Consider the following 22628-nt stretch of genomic DNA (forward strand, 5'->3'; position numbering starts at 1 on the left):
TATTGTGGAAAATAACATGTCTACACCTGCAAGCAAGGGATCTGAACTGTGTCCAACAAAACTGCCAGCAGGACACGGTCAAAAAGTTCAAGCCCAAGGAAAAATAAGTATTTCATTAAAAAGACCCCAGACCCATTTTAAAAGAAGAATTGAGCATGCCCAGAGGGGTGTGGAGCTCATTATCATATTAGATGAGAGCAGGCAGAGTCAGGCAATGAATATGTATAGGCATACTGCACAATACCATGCATACGTAATACTTTGGGGAATAAATTGAGAATAAGGGGCAGTGAGGGGCGCACACATCTTTGGGAAATGACTCCAGCATGTCACCCGGCCATAATAAACATATCTTCCCTAACTTGAAATAGTTAGAGAGTCCTTTGTCTGCAATTTTATTGCTTCATTATTATGAAACTGATGTGCTGAATGAGCAAGAATAAATAGAAGTTTGAAGTTATTCACAGAGAAATTGGACTGTCACTCCAGAAAAACACATTCACGTGCACATGCACACGCAGATGTCACTCTACGTCCTTGCATACGTTATTCAACTACTCAGAAAAATGAAGAATTTTCTTAGCAGTGAAACTACCTGTATGCACCAATTAAAAGCACACTATCTCTGCAAACAAAAGTCTATACACTTAAAAAATACAAAATCAGTATTTTCAGCAGTGATAGGGACTTGCAGCAGAATCTCACCTAAATCCTCCCTGTAATCTCTATTGTTAACTGTTCATACATTGACCACATAGGAGAGACAGTAAGCATTGAATCACTGCAGCAGATGTGATTCAAATAAGTGAATTCTGAAGAAAGGTTCAGATTAAATTCATTCAGAGCCTGACTGAGAATGAATTTGTTTGTTCACAAGAGCACGCACAGATGGACTATGTAATGTTACAGTGATCCACACTAATACTGTTCCCCATTCAAACACTAGTATTTAATAGTAAATGGCAGCATTATAAAAAAGCAGTAAGAACTGATAAACTCCTCTTTATCAGTTGACGGGCTGTGCTAATTTAAAACCTGTACTTCAAGCGTCAAATACTGAGGCACAGACACTATTCCCGTCTGCACAGGATATATAGTTAATGGTTACCCAACACCAGTCTAAATACAAAGTGAGGATGGAGGGAATATTGATGCAAGACAAGGAATTGGTACTTCTCAAAATAAGCACCAGAAAAACTAATGTTAAATATTTAGACTAAAAGGCTCACAGACAATAAATCGGCTGAATTACAAACAGGAAATTATTCTGATACACTCTTTTGATGTACTGTTCGAGTAGTATGCTGTCTGTTTTTCCTTCTAGTACTGGCATTTTCCTGTTGCTAATGCTGCATAAATTTGGCACATTCTGCTGTATTAATGGCCAGGCATTGGGACTAAAATTAAGCACTCAGTAACCTGACTATTCAGTGGGCTACCCAAAAGACCTCCACCGTGAATGAACTGAAAACAACCTCACTTCCAGGTCCAATAGGTTGTTCTCCAGTGCAATCCCTTTACCTTTTCCAAAACATGGAGTAAAGTTACTCACATGTGAGTAAACAGAAATCTCTGTTTTGATAACAACCTAGAAGCAGCAAATAGCATGGAGGCTTATTTGTTAGCTGTGCCCTGATTGTTAAGTCAAACTTCATCCTCTTTTTGATCATCAGGTTTATCAGAAACTCAAGTGTGTGTACCAAGTGTGATTCCTTGTTTTCTCCCCAATAGCTGGTTCACTCCAACAGCTGGTTTCACTTACAAGGTAAGTTGTTAAAGTTCTCCCCATACTGGCATTTTCTGTTGAAGAGAGATGAAGGCATGAAAATCTACTAAAGCAAGCAGTTCCAAAACAGTTAGCTGTTGACTTCAATTGCATAAGCCACACTGCTCATTACCTCTTATAAGCACACAAGAACAGCTTCCAGTGATTCCTGACCTCAGGGTGTTTAATTATAACAAATTTCACTAGGTATAACTTACTTACTTTCAAGTCTCCCTTTGGTACATGTATTTTGTATTTTCCATAGTGGTTTGGATTTTTCACAGATAATTTTTTAAGGTTTGCTAATCTCACAGAGAAAAAAATAAGCAAATCCAAACAAAAGAAGGAAATTACCTGGAAAGTAAGTATTTTCAAATAGCTGCAAAATAAATTCTGCCTATAATTTGAGCTGTAGGGAGCAAAGCACAGACTATGACAAATAAAGAATTTTCCAATGTAACTTTATTACTTACATATGCATATACATCACCTAACTTTAAGCACCCAATTAAGTACCTAATTATGCTGAATACATACTTTTACAAACCCATCCTGAGGGCACAAGACTTACTTCTGTAATTTTACTTTGGAACCTAACAGTTATATATACTATGTGAGACAAAAAAAAAACAACATTATTCCTTCATGAAACCATTACCAGTCTACATCTGTGGGACTGGAAGCACTGCAGAACAATCCAAGTACTGTTCCACCCCCACAAAAGCTGCCTTTGCTCTGAGAAAGGCCACCTAGCCAGAAAAGGCATTCAGTCTTTTTCTTTTGTTTAAAGATGCTGCTTTAGTATTGCTCTACTGATACTGATGCTAAGGAAGAGAAGGGGCAGGACCAGGAATTTCTTTAACACTGAACATCAGCTTTCTCATTTCTGGATATCAAAGTAGCAATCGGCTCTTGGCAGGAGCAGCAGTGTTCAGAATATTAATGAAAACGTTTGTGGGTGGGGATTAGGATTTTAAGGAGGATAATTTTTGTTGTATTATTCATTTGTATGCAATTCCAGTACAACTCAAAGCTACCCAGTGGATTCTTACCTGTTTTCCAATAAAGCTTTCCTAGTCTAAAAACTTATGAAGTAACCCATCACAATGGCATAACTAAAAGAAAAAAAATCATCATTCCGTATCTTGCAAGAGTGCTCCATACGAAAAAGACAGCCATGTACATGTACTGACTTTATAGCTTTCCTTCCATTATTTATATCTAAATTAATGATACTCAGAAAAACATTAGGTCTATCTTTCCCAGCAGAACTGAATTTGGACAGCAGACTGTGGTGTCAGGTTTAGTGTGATTACCAATTACTGGGCAGAGATAACCTAAAAGTAAATATGTTGTGGTCTGGAAAAGAGTGAGCTAATTCTGAAACTCTTTCCAAGTCTCTATATTATTTTACTGCAAACATGTTCTCACTTGCTTCAGAACTAAATTTTACCTTGCTACATGTCCAAAGCCTTCTTCTGAGAACAAGCATCATTCTGTGAATGAAAGTGAGTGTACTTGTACACTCATACTCAGAAAACTACAGGTAGGTTATTCAAGGATTTAAACCCTGAGTAAGCAAAAACTAACAGTTAGTTTTATGCTCAGAATTTGTAGACATTTGTATGGAAACATACAGAAGTTGAGTGTGCCAAACACATGTTTTAGAAACAATGCTTCCAATACTTAAATAAGGAAAAAGCTGATATTTTTTAACTACTAACACTTGTAGCAACATATTCATGTTCCAACACGTATTGCCAAGGTCAGGCCTCAGACTGTATTTTCAAAGAAACATTCCTGCCAAAACAGTAATGGCTGCTTCAAGTAAATTATATTTCTCTACTCTTTTTGTCAAAACACCAAGGGTTTCAAGGCCAAAACCCACCTGAGAAATCTGAAGAAAAGCCACAAAGTTACAATATGTTTATTTTATACTAAGGCTTTTAAGTATGTCTTATACTGACACAAGTCCATTACACCCCTGCATTAAAACAACATTCAGGAGTTTTACAAAGCTGTGTGTGGGAAGTTTAAAAGGAGAATCCCATTTATGCTTAAAAATTTGAAAACTAATGTTATTTTTGCTACATTCATGTTAAGAGGACAAACACAAACTATAAATTGATTTAAGATGACATTTTGCATTCTCCACCTTAACCACTATAGCTATAGAAGGAACATGAAAGAGTGAATCATACTATATATAAGTAGATCTTATACATAGGTACATATAAAGTTATGTATTTAGGAAGAAACAATCCTAACTCAACATTTAGAAAAAAAACACACTCTGACCTTAATATGACAAAACGTTCAATGGTACAAACTTTCAATAAGCAATCCTGTGAAAACAGCAGTTTAATGCAGAGTAGTAAAAGCACAGATCAGTTGAAAGGTGTCCCTAAGAAAGGATGAAATTAAACATGGAACATTATTACGACACTACACAAACCTCTGGCATGCACTCTGAGTGCTGGAGAAGCCAGATCAAAAATACCTGGAGTAATTTCTCATGCCATTGGCACTGTCTAGGATTCTTCTTGTCTAGGCTTATTTTGGACACTCATTACTCAAGCAAAATTTCAAGCCTCAGTTTTAATGAGGTTTCCTGAGAAAAATCAGGCATAGAAGACTACTCTGACTTTACTGTGTTCCAGCTCCCATCTCTTACAAAAGACTTAGAAACCCACTGGTCATGAGGCATAAAAAATTAAAATTAAATCCTTATAAATTTCATTAAGAGTCAATAGCCACATAAAACACAGTATCAGAAACACAGGTGAAGGGAGTATCAAGAAAAACAATAGAGCACTTCCCTTTCCACTTGGTAATCTGTGTAACACCAGCTTCCTGGCAAAGAAAAAAACAAACAAAACAAAACAAAAAAGCATATTGCAAAAGTTTTTCTTCCCACAAGAAGTTATAAATAAATCAAAGAGGTGTATGGGTTTGTTTCAGAATTTTAGCTTCTTAATAGTGCAACCAGTGAATTTAATGGAACATATCTTTGATCCCTGAATAAAAATATACACTTAAATGTGTATGCACAGGAAAAACATCTAATACAAATCACAGTGAAAAATCTTCTTTTCAAAGAAAAGATTACACACAATAATGGAAAAAAACTTGTTTGCATGTTACCCAACAATAAAAAGCATCTATTTTGCAAACAAATTGCCTTTATAAAGGCATAAAAAGGCAACTATTTAAAGAGAATTTAGTTATCACGCACAAAAGTTTTTGTAACCTTTCCAACATAATAAAGTTTGCAACTTTAAGCAACAGAACATAGAAATAAACTAACTCAGCTGATCTGAAATCTAGAATACTTGTTCTAATTCATAGAAAAAGTTCTACCAGAGCTCTCATGCTATCATGAAAGAGCTGTGGAGTCATTTGGTGTCTCTACATTTTGCAGATAATTTTCCAATATGCATCAAATGTGCTGAAGAGCTTGAGGCCCTGAGTTTGAATATCAGGACTTCATATAATACCATACCACTATCAACTTCTTCCTTCTACTGCTCCAGAGTACCAGCCAGGAAAAAAAAACTGTCCTCCTAGAAACACTAATTTAGATCAACAGTATCAATGGAACAACAGCAGAGTGGCCTGAATTGGAAAAGATTTTCAAGATTATCTCATTCCACCTCCCCTGACATGATTAGGAACACCTTCCAGGAGATCAGGTTCTGGCTTTGAACACTTCCAGAGATGGGTCACCCACAGCTCCTCTGGGACAACCCTTCCAGTGCCTCACTACCCTTACAGCAAAGGATTTATTCCTAAAATCTAATTTAAACCTAATTTTATCTGTTTTAACTTATAGATCTTTCTCCTTTTACACATTAAATCTGTAATGTATCCTGGTACAGGTTCCAAAACTTTTCCATCTAGTTCCAGAGAAAGCCACCAGAGCACTAAATATTAAATTCATTAAAATATGCCAGATTAAATTTAGCATTTTTTACCAGAAGACATTTAAGGCAGTATCACAAATTTCAAAACCAATAAGACCATAAAATCAACCAATTAAATAGAGGTTACCATTGTATTCAACAAGTTCATTTTCAGGGCACTTTCCTGATAATTCTATGGTTGATAAAACATAGCATCTGTTCTTTTTGCCACGAGGTACTATCAACACAGCAAACTTGGTCACAGCATAAAGAGGCATGATATATAACAGAGGTATTCAAAAAGCAATGCAGCATTTTTAAACAAAAACTGTCTTTGAACCAACCTAGTATCCCACTGGAACTAACAGGGTCAAGGGATGCAGCAATGGCAGAAGGCAATGGGATAGGGTCAGAGATACTTCAGAGAAGAGGCACGGAAAGATACCTCAAGAGGTACAGAAGGGGGACAGGGAGACAGAGTCATCTCCCTGCCTCTCAACAAAGCATGCAGTACTAGTAAGCAGTTAGGAGATCACAGAACTATTTCTCAGCACTCAGATTTCTTGGCACCAACTCTCAGCAGTTCTCCTGCTCCGATATGGTATGGTGAGAAGATAGATCCCTTGCCCTTCTTCCTGTTTTCCACTCTAACTACAGCCTCTCGTGCAAAACCTTGATTTTCTGTCATAGTCAATCAATTTGAAAATTTTGCTTTCTTTTAAATTTGAAACAATCTTGGGCCTCTGCCAGAGCACTGGACTTCAGAAAGCCTGAACAAAGGTTAAGGTAGCTGATTCACAGAGCTATCAAGGAATACCAGCAGACTAAGGACAAACAGAAACACCTATTTACATCTGTTTCATGAACAGTTATGTTGCATCACTTAATGGGTGGGGGAGAAATTCACAGCAGTAAAAAAGCTGTCCATCGTCAAAAGCTACTAAAGCATGAAGATACACTTTTTCATTCAGAAAATCACAAAACTACTATTCCTATCAGCCATAAACTTCACTCTACAGGTGCCCTGTATTAATGATGATCCCCAGGCACTTGTTATTCATTGTTTAGCTCTCCACCATAGAACCTCATGTTTGACCCATTTGCTCTGAGTATTGTTTACTGGCACAAATCACTAAAAAATAGAAGCAATAGACCATTATCTAGCTTCTATACTCAGCAGGAGAACATAAAGCTCAAGTGTTGAAAACGAGAGTAGAGGCTATATGTGCTTCCATTTTAACATTTACTTTCAGAGCAACCCAATATATTTCAGAGATTATACCCTGAGTTCTTACTGGGAAAAAAAAAGCAACAGATCTATCTCAAAAACAGCTGAGTTTTCAGCAGTTGACAGCCAGCTACTAGAAATAGGATTTACATTATCAACTCATTTCTTCTTTTAGCACCAAACAACTATCAGCTTGTAATGATTTCCATTGAAGTTCAACTGGTCTGGATTTGAACAACTGTAGAAATACATTTGAAAAGCCTCACTAACAAAGATTACAAGATCTTATTCTTCCTAGATTTAAGATGTAAAGGGCAACTTTCCAGAAGTAAGGGACAGAAGCAGTCACTTAGCTCATGACAAGCTCTGACTTCTCATTAAGGAACACCTTCTTATGTTTTGAAAAATTGTATCAGTTAGTGCAGTTCTTCAAAAATTAGGCAAATAAACATACATATATTTGTCTTTAGAAAATGTGTATTCGTAAAAATATCTAAAATTACTGAAGTATCTTTCCTTCCAAGTATCTGATAGCTTATGTACCATTACAAACTTCTATTATTTTGTATTACCATATTTTTCACAGTGGTTCTCAATACTAAATGAATAGTACAAGAGATTTTATCCTCATCATCAGGATGATGAGTAGCAGCACATATCGAAGACATAGTATCTAGAGAATTACCAATTATGGGTGAAGTGGCTCTTATGTTTATAACACTGCAGTGACATGCAATTACATTGGAAGAATTTTAAACTAATTAGGACATTTCCTTTAGACTTTAACACTACAACAGGAAGCAACAGGTTACCCAACAAAATTAGTAGGTTCTTTAGTAGAGCATGCATATGGATTCTATAAGAGCATACTATCCTTAATGAGTGATCTTTCGCATATTTTTATGCCGAAGATATACAGACAAAAATCAATACATTCAAAAATGTGGACAAAGGCAGCGTGAACCTTATGAGAGGCTTTTAAGTTGTGCTCTGTTCTCATGTGTCCATTTCCCAAGGCAAATAACCTTTCTGCCTGACTAATTAAATCACAAATAAAGGACAAACAAGTTAGTTTGGGGATTTTTTTTTTTCAGCCTGGAATGTTCATGGCAGCTTTACAAGCCTAATCAAAACACATCCAATACAACAAACACCTTCTAGTGCTTTAAAAGAGAAAAGGTACAAAGAAGAAAAGAACAAAATATCCACACTGTATCATTTTCTGAACTTATTACAGGGAAGCAGACTTTGGCAGGCAGCTTCCCTTGTAAATAACTTAAATTAACAAATCAATAGGAGAACATTCTTTCAACAGCTTAACTGTTTACATTAAAGTTGGCTGTGGTTTCCACTGGAACTAATAGGAGTAAATAAATAAAATAGCATTTAGCTTATGCAGCACAGCAGTCATTACAGAAAGGCCAGGAAAGCCAAAAACTAATGAGCCTGAGATTGTTGACATTTTCATGCATCTTGGCTCCACACTCTGGCAAAATACCTGGCACCCTGACAAGCTTGATGCCAGACAGCTAGCAGAGCTTTAAATTTGTTGAAGAAGGTGAAGCTGTAATGGCATTTAAAGTGTGCCATTAAGACATTAAGAAGTTAAACTCACATTTTACATTGCCATTTTATAATTTCCAATCTGTTTCACAAGTTTAGATGCTACCACAAGAAAAGAAAAAAGCTGAAAAACGACACCAAAATGTCTCATGAAAAAGTTCAGAATTTCTCAGGGAAAAGAGGAACCCACCAATCCAAGCAAGAAAGAGGGCAAAAAAGTAAAAATAAAAATCCCCAACAATACAGCACCAGCATCTTGGGTCTGGTAGGATTGGTAATCCCTTGCATGCCTGCACAAACAGCTCCTCCACAGATGACTCTCAGGAACTGGCTGACTCACCCTCTTCTCAGTCTGCTAGCTTGGTGTCAGGGAACACAGGTTCTTTAGCACCCCATGTATAATAGAGGTTCATAATTAACTCTGCAGTGAGACAGGGAAACTGAGATTAAGACACTGCTAACAGAAGCCACTGACAGTACATTTCAGTTGCAGTGAGGGGTTCAAACAGCAACTGAAGCTGTGTAACTGCAGTCTATAAATCTCAAGTTAAATTTACCTAAAATCTTCCTGCACTGTTGTTTTGTTGTTGTTTGTTTCTTGATCAAAAAAGGATGACTACAACTTGTTATTATGGGTAACATTGCAAAACCCTATGCAGGCAAGAATAAAAACTTCTAACAGCAAATTTCTATAAAACAGCTTATAGGGTTTATTCAGTTTTAAATTTGAATAATATGAGCGACAATGTCTTTAAAAAGCACTGACCAAATTTCAATAAAGCCACCCTTTCTATCACCACAAAAGCAATAGGTCTTTTCACATTTAAAATTTAAGTCTCCTATGCAACTTCATCATATAGTGCTTTAAACACAGAAACTATTGAAATGTATACTTTATTTTTTAATAACAACACCAAGTCTGAATCCTATTTTGAAACAAGCAGATGAAAAGGGAGTTAAAATTAAAAGCTCCCTTCTGCACCAAATGAAATCAAGGAAATTCTATCATTGATTATTAATGAAAGCAGGTTCAGTGCCCACACATCTTTCAGAAGTTAAAACAGCTAAGTTTTTGTGTCTCTCAATCCACACAACAATGCTATATCCTGTCACTTCCAGCTATGAATTTAACCTTCATTCCTTTCAAAAACTAAAAAATAACCTAACTATTAAATGAAGGTATTATTATAATTTATTACGGTAAAACAGAACACACAGCAGAATTCCCTAAGTTATCTTTAGCATAAACATAAAAGTAGGTAACATCTATCAGACAAAACTCCTTTAAAAAATATATTCTCCTGTTAAAAGAAAGATTATTTCGTTCATCTTCAACTGAATGCCAGAAAACATGCAGTTAATGGAGCTTTATATGATGAATAACCTCTATTAGGAAAATAGTTAAATATGAAATACAATCTTCAATTAAAGCATTCGAGTATAATATTCATTTCTACCATAGATGGTAGAAGAATGGAGTTGTGTTTATACGCTCAGAAAACTTCAGTATAACTCAACATTACAAAACCATACAAAAAAGGCCGTGTGCAAACAATGTTCTGTTCAGACTGCTGATGCCGCTCTGCTGTAAGGGCACTTTAAATGCTACACTGCGCTCTAGTGTCCTTTTTCTGAATAGCAGCCCTTCAAATACACTCTGATCGAGCATCAATCTTACTAAAAAGCAGCCAGTCAGTTTCCTGGTATAAAGCAACAGAATAATGTATTTTAAAAACAGTGAACCTGTAATTTACAGTAAAAAAGTCATTTTTTTTAAATAAAAATCAACTTCAGTTGATTTTTACTGAACACAGAACATTTATTTTATTTAACCAGTCATCGAATTGAGCCATTCTAAAGCTTCTTCCAGATACCAGGAGATGCTGCTTTTAAGGTAAACAACCAATTCAGCACAAGTGCTTTTTAACGCTTAATATAGCAGTCACCACACCAAGCCTCACAACCACACTGATTTTTACCACTCAAAGTGCTTTACAGGCTTCATGTCATAGGAAAAAATACACAATAATGCTTTCTTTCAAATAAGAAAGTTGGAAGTCCATTGCATAGATGAAACTTTCTTATGTACCTTGGAAACACTAGTTTTATTACTAATGTAGCATATATTTAGCAAGCATACTTATGAAAGTTAACAAAAAACAAGACTGAAGTTGACAACCTCATTAAGAGACTGACAGGAACAAGAAGGATCACAATAGAAAATAGCTTATTTTGCACTCATAAAATATTATAGCTTGGTCTAGGAGGCTACTGGTATTAATTTAAACAGAGCACAGCAGTACAAAGCCATAAACAGACTCATAAAATAATTCAGAATTGAACAGCTTTGGACTCAAAGCAGGCATAATTTCAAAGGCCTTGAGCCAACTGATCTTAGCCTACCAGAGTCCCACCAGGCAACCAGCTCTAGCATTTAACCACTCTCAAAACGTGTAATTCATATTTTTGTGAAGCTGAGACACAGATACGTTCTGATTGAAACAGACAGGACAGGGCCTCTTCTCCCACCTGGGGATGCTACTGGCCCACACTTACCCTACTGCCCACCTCTGATGCAGAGTGGCTCCCTTGCAGGCCAGGGCTGACAGTGATACAAGGGCTTGTTTAGCCCTGAGCACTGAGCTTTGAATGTGCTGAATTTTGTGAGGTTCCTCGTAAATAGACAGCTGTCAGTGTTTCTCTAAATGGCAGCTTTAACCTCCTGCATTACAGCAATTGCTCTCTCCACATGGCTGACACCTGCAAGCTGGCTGTGCATGCTTTCCACACCACCCACCTGGGCACTGGGAGCACGTTCAATAGCTCTGCCCACAGCATAAACTCCCAGCAAAGATTTCTCCTACTCTGAACTATCAATTGCTGGAGCTCAACAGCCCAGGACGCTCTCTTTATTTTGTCTATTTTGTAGACCCATTCCCAAGTCTCTATCTTCCCAGTCTGACTTTTGTAGCAAACTGTCAAACGCTCCCTTAATATTCTTACATTCAGACAAATATAACCACCTCTTACACCAGAACCAGAACATGTCATCATGGTTAGATATTCTTAAATTCATTAACCAGTCTGTCAAAGAAGGTGGGTGTGCTGCTCTTCCATTTGTCCCCCACCCGCATTTGTTTTAGTGGTACCCAACTTCATTAGTCCTCTGATAGTGCCCTAAAAAAATTTCTCCCCAGCCCTTCTCCCAGCAGTTACAAAATCTGCATTTGCCAACATGAACAGAATACAAAATTAAAGCAGTGGCTTAGAACAGAATTACATTAAAGCGTAACCAACTTTATTTATAGAGTTTGACAGATTATATCCACTGTACCGCTATAAACGCCAAAGACATTAGTGAAGCAGTTTTAAAGACCTAAGATCCAAGATATTTGGGTGCCTAGATATCTTTATCTTTAAAACTACTTGAATTTAAAGCACATATTCATCAACATCCCTGTTTGTTTTGTAAGGCATGAAGCAGCTATAGGTGTAAGTAGGCTTGTTGTACAATGGAGGTTACTTTTTAACCTACTTGGCGATGACATATTCTAAAAGGCACTTAAAATCAACTGAATATTACAGTATTAGCTGCCTGCTTTTCATTCATTGAGGCTTTTAAAGGAATTTTGATGCTCAAGGAGAATTTGACTTAGATCTCCAGAAGAATCAGCACAATTGGAATTCACTGATCCTTCTTTGGTATTTTAATGAAGAAATTTCCTATTAGAAAATACCATTAACAAGCCCTTCTATGAAAAACAACAAATAAATTTAAACTCTAATGATTTTAGAGCCTCACAACTTCATTTGTTGAAAATTCTAACAGAATTTCTAAAGGTTCTAACCAAAAATTCTAATAAACCAAGGGGCAAGGGGAGGGGGGAGGAGGGTGGAAAGGGGGCTCGTTCCTAAATTGCTTAAATGTAACATTGAATTCAAAAACACCAGGAAGAAAAAGTTCCATACATTGTAAAACTGAGTTGGACTGCTACTGTTTCATACACACAGAAAATCATAAGAACCACTAAATCACTTTTTTTTCGATCGTCCTTTTATAAATTATCACTGTCTTGATTTACCTTCTTACAGCTGTTAAGAAAATAACCCACTGTTAGCAAAACTAGCCTTAGCACTTATTAACTTTTCCGGCAGTAGATCTCCTCAGACTGTTTGGCATCCTTAATTAACCTATAAACTCTAGGTGCTTTTTAGATAAGGAACATTTTCTTTCCACTATATGACGTAAGCATCAAAATATTGAATTCCTGAACATTTCATATTCATTCCAATTAAACCCACTTATTCTCTCCCTAGTGTACAATTCACCCAGTTTCAATTTCATTAAACTGGACTTTTGGAATAAACAGAAATGCTAAAATGCTGAACAGAAACACAGGCAAGAATTTCCATAATACCATAAGAAAATAAAAGTATTTTATAATAAATATAATTTTATAATAAATATAAATATATAAAAACTAAGGAAAACATGTGGAAAGAAATAAAGATAAGCCACAGTTAAGTATTTGACTGTTCACTAGGTAAAAAAGTTCATGACCTTCTGTTTACTCCTTTGTGCTGGAAGAACCATAGGATGAGGCCTCCAGGACTCGTTTGGTACATTTTCTTTACGTGTTCATGGGGAAACAAAAATCAAGAACTGCAAGGACACATTCTTCACATAACTAATACAGCTGGACATTTCCATGTAACTAAATTTGAGATTAAAAATCGTATGTTAGAGACAGTTTGCAGTTTTCCATATTGATATACTAAATAGATTTAAGAACTGAGTATAAGAATTTTAAAATAAATTTGTACTATATATCATAGGCATAATTGGTGTAACTCAGAAATTGTATGTAGAAAGTTGGAGGGAAGAAAAATCTGTTAACTATGTCTAACAAGCCAAAAGAGAGGTATGCTTCCAGTAGCAACACAGACAACTAGTAGGCTGAGACATCTACGAGTCTTAACTGGGATTATTTATTCCAAACAAAAAGCATTACAGACTTTGATGAAGAACATTTCAGCAGAGCTTGCACAGCAAAAGTACAACTCTGGTAAAGCTATAAAAGTGCCAAGTGAAAACCGAATCCAGTGCTCAGAACAATATTTGATATTAAAAAAAAACTAGGAAGGGACATGCAGGTGCATTGCAAGAGATAAATGTGAATGGGAGATCGGGAGGTGGAATGACATATAGTCATTAAAAGGAAGAGAGAAGACTCCAACAGACACCACAGCTGAAAGGAATAATAAAATAATACTAATTTTTAAACGAAAAATAATAATATTATTAAGAATATTAAATAAAATAGTATTTAATAATAAATTTTAAAAAATTCTAGGCATCATGTTTCAACAAAGCAAGAAGATTTGAGTGATACACCTGAAATGACAGGAAAGCTTTTTTAAAAACAAACCTGAAACTGACAGAAAATGGAAAAAAAGGAAAAAAAAAGAAAAAGCAAACAACAGATAACTGAAAATAATCTGAATGAAGTGAGACCAATCAGTAACAGGATGCTCACACAACCTCTGGAATACATTACATATTAAAAAAACTCAGGGATATGTCAGGGTTGGCTCTCCTCAAAAGAAACAGCGCTGTGCCGAAATTTATCTATGCCCATATCAGACACAAGCCACAGAAATTACATAAAAAATCACTGGATTTGCTGCACTTAAACTTAATTCTTATTTGGCTATAAGGATAACAGTCTTCAGCTACTTTTGTAACCTCCACTGAATGGAAAGTAAAATTCATCTTTTTTTAGGTTTTTGCTTTGTCCTGTTTACAAAAATCAAAACCAAATCTAGGAAGATAACCACTGGTATTTTTAGTATTCCTTACAATTAAAGTTGGGAGGCTTGATCAATGTTGAAACATTTTCTAACCTCTTTTACAATACACTATCATCTCCAAGGAAAAGGTGTACTTGTTGTAATTACTGAACAGAAGCCAATCAAAGGTACTACATTGTTTTAATTAACAAGATTATTCTCTGCTGTAGTTCTTGTCTTTGGATGTGCTTCTATTAGCCTATAGTTATCCACAGCCCGAAGTGGCTGTCCTGACATATTCTTTTTCCATTTTTTAATGTTAACAGATCAAAAAATATGCTAACCAAGTCAGCTGAGGCACAAAACAAGCAGCCTCAAAAAGTCTCTACTCATTAAGCTGCTCGCAATATAGCAGGAAATTAATAAATGCCTTTGAAATTTAGTGCAGCAGAAATAAGTAACAGTGAAGTCACAAAATCTTGAATTCACCAACACCCCTGGCACCATTCATTATTGGTAATACGGACCAACGAAACAGCAGCATGAGAAACTACTGCATATACAGTAACTGCTAAACAAAGAACAAAAATAAACAATGTTTAGCTTGATATTTATAAGTCTACCCAATAGAAGATACAGAATTTAGTAAGCAAACTACAATCATTTAAAGGAACATTACCAGAAGCTTATTAAGATTATAAAAGTCATTGAACTTCCAATCTAATCATTGATAATTTTTCCACTTACCTGTAGCTATTCTGCTTAAAATCTGGTACAGAGATCACATATGCTGTAGTTGATCAATTTCAAACAAGTTACATCTTAATCTGTAATCAGTAAATTCGGCATCTTTTTTACCATAAAGTAATTTCAGGACACCCTTTTAACATTCCTCAAATCTTCTTGAGCATCTTCTAATGAAAATACACTTGGACACTCTGGAAAACCTATGCAAGCAATTACTGGGTCAACACAAGGATACAACAGACTTGCAAAGGCACTGTATTTTTTGAAAAGTAATAAATTGTTACAAGAAAGAAAATTTAGTTCCATAGGCCAAAAATCTATTAAGAGGTAAGTAATTTCTGACCCCTTCAGCTATAGTGCCATACACAGAACAATTCACCCGCTCTCCTGTTAAAAGACAACTCCTTTAAAAAACCTAGCTCCTCTCTTCCGTGCTTCCCTTCTAGGCAATCCCTTCTTCCCTAGCCTCAGACTGGAGCTGTGCTACTTAAAATGTCCTTCTACAAAAATATAAAAGCAAATATAAGACTTAATTTCATCAACAGAATCACTTTTCACACATACTCTGTTAGACATATCTGCAAACTACTACTACTTACGAAAACATCTTTCTCCACAAACGCTGATGCTGCAAAGAGTCTAGAGATAGTCATATAAACTGTACTACACAGCATCTTTGTAACATTACCTTTGACTATGATTAAGAACTGAAAGGACAGATTTGTGCTTACAAAAGATTACTATCTCTAGCAGTTACTGCCTCATCTCAGAACTAAATTTTATCACCAGCCACTTGTGCTCTTCTGACAGATCTCATATTTGTAATTGTCTCTTTGCTATCTGTGGTGGATTGACCCTGGATAGGTGCCACATGCCCACCAAAGTCTCTAGCACTTCCCTCCTCAGCTGAACAGGGGAGAAAATATAATGAAAGATTCATGGGACGAGACAAGGACAGGGAGAGATTACTCACCAACTACCTTAGCAGGCAAACACCAAACTTAGAGAAATGGGTTTAATTAATATTAATCAGAGTAGGGTAACAAGAACAAAACACAAATCCTAAAAGCACCTTCCCCTCACATCTCCTTTCTTCCCAGCCTCAACTTCACTCCCAGTTTCTCCACCCACTCTTCCCCAGCAGTGTTGTCAGGGGAGGACTCCTCACAGTCTTCCCTTGATCCAGTGTCCCTTCCCACAGGAGACAGTCCTCCATGAACTTCTCCAACACAACTCCTACCCCTGGCTGTAGTTTTTCATGAACTGGAACCAGTGTGGGTCCCTTCCACAAGGTCTCAGGTCGTACCAGCAAACCTGCTTCCATGCAGGTTCCTTGCCCTATGGGTCCATAGGTCCTACCAGGGGTCTACTCCAGCCAAACTTCCCGCAAGACCACAGCCTCCTTTGGGCATCCACCTGCTCTGGTATGGAGTTCTCCAAGAGCTGCAGATGGAGCACTGCTCCACCACGGATTTCTATGAGCTGTGGGTGGACAGCCCACTTCACATGGCTTCACCATGAGCTACAGGGTAATCACAGCAGTGCTGCCACCATCACTCAGCCTTTCCATGCGATAGATCCTTTTTGGAGCATTCTTGCATGTTAAGGGAGCTGATTGACACTATTACAAGGACAGTTTTGATGATATCCAGATAACAAGAGAGGCTGCTGAAGTCTGAAAAAAAGCAAATGTCACTCCTCTCTGCAAAAAGGTCCAGGAAAGTGTAAGTCAGTCAGCCTTACATCAAACCCTGGGGAGACAGATGAGAAAATCCTCATGGAAATCATTTTTAAACAAACAAAAGAAAAAGAAGGGTATTGAGAGTAGTCAGATGTATCTACAAAGGGAAAAATCCCATTTGATCAACTTTGATGGTCCTCTATAATGAGGTGACTACCTTGGTGGATGAGAGGAAAGCAGTAAATGCTCACCTCAGCTTTGGTAATTCTTCTGACAGTATCTCATCCTCCTGGACAAGCTGATAAAGTACCATGTGAATAAAGTGACAGTGAAAAGAACTGGCTCAACAGCCAGGTGCTGAGGACATGACCAGTGGGATAAAGTCCAGCTGGAGGGTGGCAAGCTGCTAGTGAAGTAGCCCAGACATTGACACTTAGGCCAAGCCATTTAAGCTCTTCATCACTGACCTGTATGCTGGCACCCTCAGTGGCCATCCAAAGGTGTGAAAGACGATAAACAACCCTTTCAGGAAAAAGTTCAGAAAAAAATGTAGGAAGTTACCCTGGCTATCACAAAGGAAGCTGGACTTATTTCAACACAAAGGGGACTGGAGGGTGGCCTTTGCTTTAGATAATCTACTGCCCTGTAGATCAATTGTTTGTGTAAATGGCCCCCACTAAGAAAATCAATAGAGACTATTATCTCCCTGACCCAGCCAGACCAGCATGGAAAAAGTATTCACATGTCTTAGCGTAGTACAAAAGCTGAACAAACACAAAATTAACTTCAAAAAGCGCAAAAGGTTTGAGCTGGGTTCAACCCACACATTCCCTTCTAGGGTAACTTAGACAGTACACATCTAGAAGAACCCTATCTGGGAATACTGGCTTCTGGCAGGATAGACCTTTACAGGCTGGAGAAATGGGCTGGAAGGAACCTCATGAAGTTTCAACACAGGTAAATGCAAAGTCCTGCATAAGAGTAAAAGCCCCAGGCACCAATACAATCTTTGGAACCAGCTAGCTGGAAAACAACTCTGTAGAGAAGGAAATGGCAGAAAGGCTAATCATGAGCCAGCAAACTGTCCCTGCCCTGGATACAAAGGCCATCAATAGGAAACTGGGCTGCATTTAACACCACTGCCTGGAGGTCAAGAGAGGTGATCCTTCCTCTCTACTCGACACTACTAAGGACACATCTGGAGTGTTGCGTCCAAATCTGAGCTTCCCAGAAAATAACAAGCTTACTGGAGTAGGTCCAGCACACAGCTAAAGATGACTAAGGGACTGGAGCTTTTTGTATGAGAAGAAGCTGAGAACTTGGACTCTTTGTCCTGGAAAACAGAAGGCTAAGGAGGATGTTATACCTATATATAAATGACTGATGGGAAGGAATGAAGATGAAGCCAGGCTCTTCTCAAGAGCACCCACTATCAGGGCAGGAGGCAAAACACACAAGTAAACTATGAAACTCCATCTAAACACAGACGGAGTCAAACACTGGAAGAAATTCCCAGAGCGGTTGTGGAGTCTCCGTCCTTGGAGATATTCAAAACCAGGCTGGACACAGTCCTGGGCAACCTGCTCTAGTTGGCCCTGCTTCAGCAGGGGTCTGGACCCAAGATGATCTCAACAGGCCCCCCACCCTTGAAATACATATGCAGCAACACAGTATATATAATAGTAGAACTGAGAGAACACCAGTTGTTAACCCAACTTCACAACATAAACCTGTCCTGCAAATACACAGGACTGTTACCAGTTCATATTTGTGATGGCCTACAAGAGACCTAGCAATGCCCAGAGATGACACATAATATTCACAGTTTAAAGTCATAATTTCTCCTGAAAATATTTCCCAGAAGTTCTCCTATAACAATGGAATTTTCCACACATGTACAGTCAAGATTTGTGGCAAGAAGTCAATTGTGTATTCATGGGCCTTGAACTATTGAAAAGCTTTTCCCCTAACAGAACACCATGTAGCTAGAAAACGTGAAATTTGACCCACAGAAAGACAATTCCACAATGTTAAATTGCTATCAGTATCACACCACAAAATCAAATTGTTGTTCTACATTACTTCAGTTGTGGGGCCTGCTTATTTTGTTTTTCTAGCTAACAGCAACTTGGAAACTATATTAAGCTATTCTCCTATTTAAATGTTTGGGTGTGAGGCTGGAACTTCTGAAAGCAAGTAGAATACTTTAGTCAGCTATGCAAACCTTAAGAAGTTATCGATTCAAAGTTTATCATCATTAACCTTTTGGTTTAGGCAAACAGACAATGTATTAAATTCTCTCCCAAATAATAAAACAGTCAACTGCACATACCTCATTTGCATCAGCTGCTTGCCATCTCAAACACCAAAGAGGATCATTTTACACTTTTTCTTTTAACTGGCACTTACATAAACAAACCTTCAAAATGTAAAATTGTATTACATTATTTCATTCAAATTCTCCATCAAAAGTTATTCCAAATGCTAATGTTTTCCCCATCAGCCCCACAGGCAATATAAAGTCTCAAATACGTAACACTTAGAAACATCCTGTTCCTTCAGGACACTCCAGTGTCATTCACATTATCCAAAAGGGAAATTTATCTACCTTACTCCCACATTTCTATTTCACATCTTGACTGACTGAGCACTTGTTAGCAAGTTGTCAATCAGCTATCTTGGCATATCTAAAAAAAAATCAGAACCCGAAGTCAGCTCCTCTGAGGAATCACCAACTAATACTAAAGAGAACCCAATCTTCCATGCTTTTGTACTAAATTAAGACCTTAATCACATCCATTAAGGTACCTTACAACAAAAATCTGTAGTGCAGAAAATTGAGGAAGTCAATTAAATATACCTGGCCCCAACCAATATGATACTGTTAAGAGTAATACTGTTTCCCATGAGGCACCTTAGCCTTACCCACTTTGACTCCATGTCACATTACACAGAATGTAATGATCAATGAAAAACAAAGTTTAGCTATAATCCTGAAGAATACCATGGAGGGGATATAGTGCAAAAAAATGCACTGAATGTACTACAATTTATTCTTGCATTGTCACCACCACAAAAAAAAACAACAAAACAACAATTATCTTAAAAAGTAGCTCTGTGGTCTTTTCACCTCCTTGGTTTCTCTGCCCCTACATTTCTTTCCGTTTCTGTGCTCACTGTTCCCAAGCTCCTCACAAGGAGACATAATTCATCCACAGCTCTTTAGGAAGCTGGTGTTGTAATACTCCTCATGGTAATGAAAAGCTGAATAAATACTTTGCATCACGTTTACTATGAAAGAAAACAGAGAGATACCTATTCTAGAAACGATTTTTGCACGGGACTCATCTGAGAATCTGTTCAAAATTGAAGGAACTAAAGTAGATATTGTGAAACACACTAACAAAACATACAATAACAGCAGTACTCAACAGGCATTTTAAAATAACTCAACATTAAAACGCTCAGTAAGGAATGACATCAACCAAGGTATAAATCTCCAGCTGGCTTGCTCACACCTGGAATACTGTGTGCAAGGGAGGAAGGTGAAAGCCACAGACAAAATAAACTAAAAGGCAATTCTTCCCCACTGCGGTTTGTAGGCCTATGATGTGTCTTTACTAGTCAGATGTTGCTGATACATGGAATTTACATGGGTTTAAGCAGGACTGGAGAAATTCACATCCCAAAAAAAACCCTATATTTACTGGGGGGCATTAGATACAAAACCACATCCAGCTCAAGAAATTCTTTGGGCTGTAAGTCATTGGAGAAAAAGAGCGCAGCAAAAGGCAAGTGTCACTCATCTGCTTGGTTTTCATTTCTGAGCATCAACTATTGCTTATGACTACTTTTTCCAATAGTGATCACTTACAAAAAACATGACTTTTACAATACATACTTTTTATTACAGCTTACATAGAGGAAACTCACCAGCAATAAGCTTCCAAACTCTGACCCTTGAAAGACACTACAACTACACAGTTAGCAAAATCACATGCCTTTCCACTCAATTCACACAATGACCAGGAACAGATGAATGAGTAGAGGTGTTGAGAAGCCTTTTTTTCTTTGGCAGTTATTCACAAGCATTTCAGTTCAGGAACCTGCACTCACTTCACTAAAAGGACATACCTACATAAGCATAAAATCAGATTGTGAGGTATTTCTGTTAAGACAGTCACTGCCTGCTTCAAAAAGATATCTGAATTAACAAGTTGTATTAACCAATAATACTCGCTGTATTACAGCACATGCATTTATGCTATAAATGTCAAAACTAGCTGAAAAGCTGTTAGGTAAGACTAGTTTCTCATTTACTTTTGACAAAGCACCAAACACTGCCCAGCCATAGTGAAGTTCCACATGCCTCACTGCACGGCACTGAGGGGACAAATCTCCCCCATCCTCTTTGCTTTTCAAAGGTGACCATACAGAGAAAAGGTGCAGCATCCTCTTTAAGCTGAGCCTCTAGGTATTCCCTACCATATTTACCCACTCCTCGGACAACAGAGTTAATTCATGTTAAATTAATTCAGAGTTAACTCGTGTTTTTGCTACACAAGAGGTGCGTACACGCCTTTAGGATATGACGGCTGCAGGCCAACAGGCACAAACTGACGCACACGAAGTTCCACCTGAACACGAGGAAGAACATCTCTACTGTGTCTGGCACGGATTGTCTGGAGAGGTTGTGGAGTCTCCGTCACTGGGAATATCCAAGAACCATGTAGGTGCAATCCTTTGCCGTGTGCTTTGGGATGGCCCTGCTGGAGCACGGCCGCAGAACCAGATGACCCCTTGCCGTCCCTCCCAGCCTGACCCGTTCCAAGACTGTGAGATGCCATAGGCGCTGGAAGGCGCAGAGGGCGAGCGCGACGCCGCTCACACCGACCCGCTCTGTGAGGGGGTCACTGAGGACGACCCAGTCCCTGCCGAGACACCGACCCGCGCCCGCCAGGGGCCTCGGCGCCGCCTCACAGAGAGCGGGGCGGGACCCACTGGCTCCACGGCACCTCCGCGGCCCCACGCCCGCGTCACCTGCAGCGCCCGCACACGGGCCGCCTCTCGCAGCGCTCCACCGGCAGCTCCCACAGCCCCTCGCAGCCCTCGCCCTCCCCGCCCGGGGCCGTGGCTGGGCCCGGATCCGCCCCGCCGCTGCTCCCCTCCATGCCGGCGTGGCGAGACCGCGAGGCCGCCCACCGCCAGGGGGCACCACCGGGGAGGCGAGAGCGCGGCCCGCTCACGTGAGGAAGCGGCACCGCCCCTTCCCGGGACTCATCCAATGGGAGTGCCCGAAGCGCATGTGGAGCCCCGCCCACTGGGGCGGTGCCAATGCCGGGCGCTCGCTCTGCGCAGCGGGGAGCGACCGGTAGGCGGCGCTGCCGGCACGCGGCAGTCGCGCGGAGCCGCTGGGCCTTCCCAGGCAGTGCCGGGACCGGGACCGGGACCGGGACCGGGACCGGGACCGGGATCGGGACCGGAACCGGAACCGGGACCGGAACCGGGACCGGGACCAGAACCGGAACCGGGACCAGAACCGGAACCGGGACCGGGTGAGCCTCATCCCGCCAGGAACAGGGAGCCGGGAACGGGGAACCAGGAACTCCTGCTCGCCCCTGCCACCGCTCTCACCTCACGGGTACCGGCACCCCCGAGAGACCGACAAGTAGCTCAGGCCTGGAGCGAACAGCGCCCCGCTCTGCGTCAAACTTATGGTTGTTAAGTAATCGTCTTACCACTTAAATTGATGTTTTATTCCAAGTGCTGCAGAGTAGGTGTTCAGGACTTCCCATGCTCTAGATTCCTTATGTCCTGGGCTTACACAACTCCGGGAGAGTTTCTGCAGCACAAGACAAAATGTAAGTCATACTGTGATCATTAAGGTAGATATGTTAATAAGTTGAATCTGTTGGAGTCCACTACACAGTACAGTGAAATTCAACTCCAAAG

General features: G+C 39.1%; 1 protein-coding gene across 3 annotated transcripts in view; it reads right to left on the reverse strand.

Annotated features, from left to right (window-relative positions):
• DTWD2 (DTW motif tRNA-uridine aminocarboxypropyltransferase 2) overlaps positions 1-21925 on the reverse strand; it is a 69549-nt gene extending 47624 nt beyond the window's left edge. The window contains exon 1 of one of the 3 annotated variants that reach the window (XM_086868509.1): positions 21717-21925. In XM_086868509.1, the coding sequence (XP_086724635.1) occupies positions 21717-21847 (131 nt within the window). In that variant the 5' untranslated portion in view covers positions 21848-21925. Of the gene's footprint in view, positions 1-19008; positions 20672-21716 lie in introns of those variants that run through there. The other 2 variants (XM_086868511.1, XM_086868510.1) reach the window with 2 other exon arrangements.
• Positions 21926-22628: the final 703 nt, after the last annotated feature.

The sequence above is a fragment of the Cyanistes caeruleus genome, chromosome Z, assembly GCF_971803275.1.
Source record: "Cyanistes caeruleus chromosome Z, bCyaCae1.hap1.1, whole genome shotgun sequence".
Lineage (NCBI taxonomy): Eukaryota > Metazoa > Chordata > Aves > Passeriformes > Paridae > Cyanistes > Cyanistes caeruleus.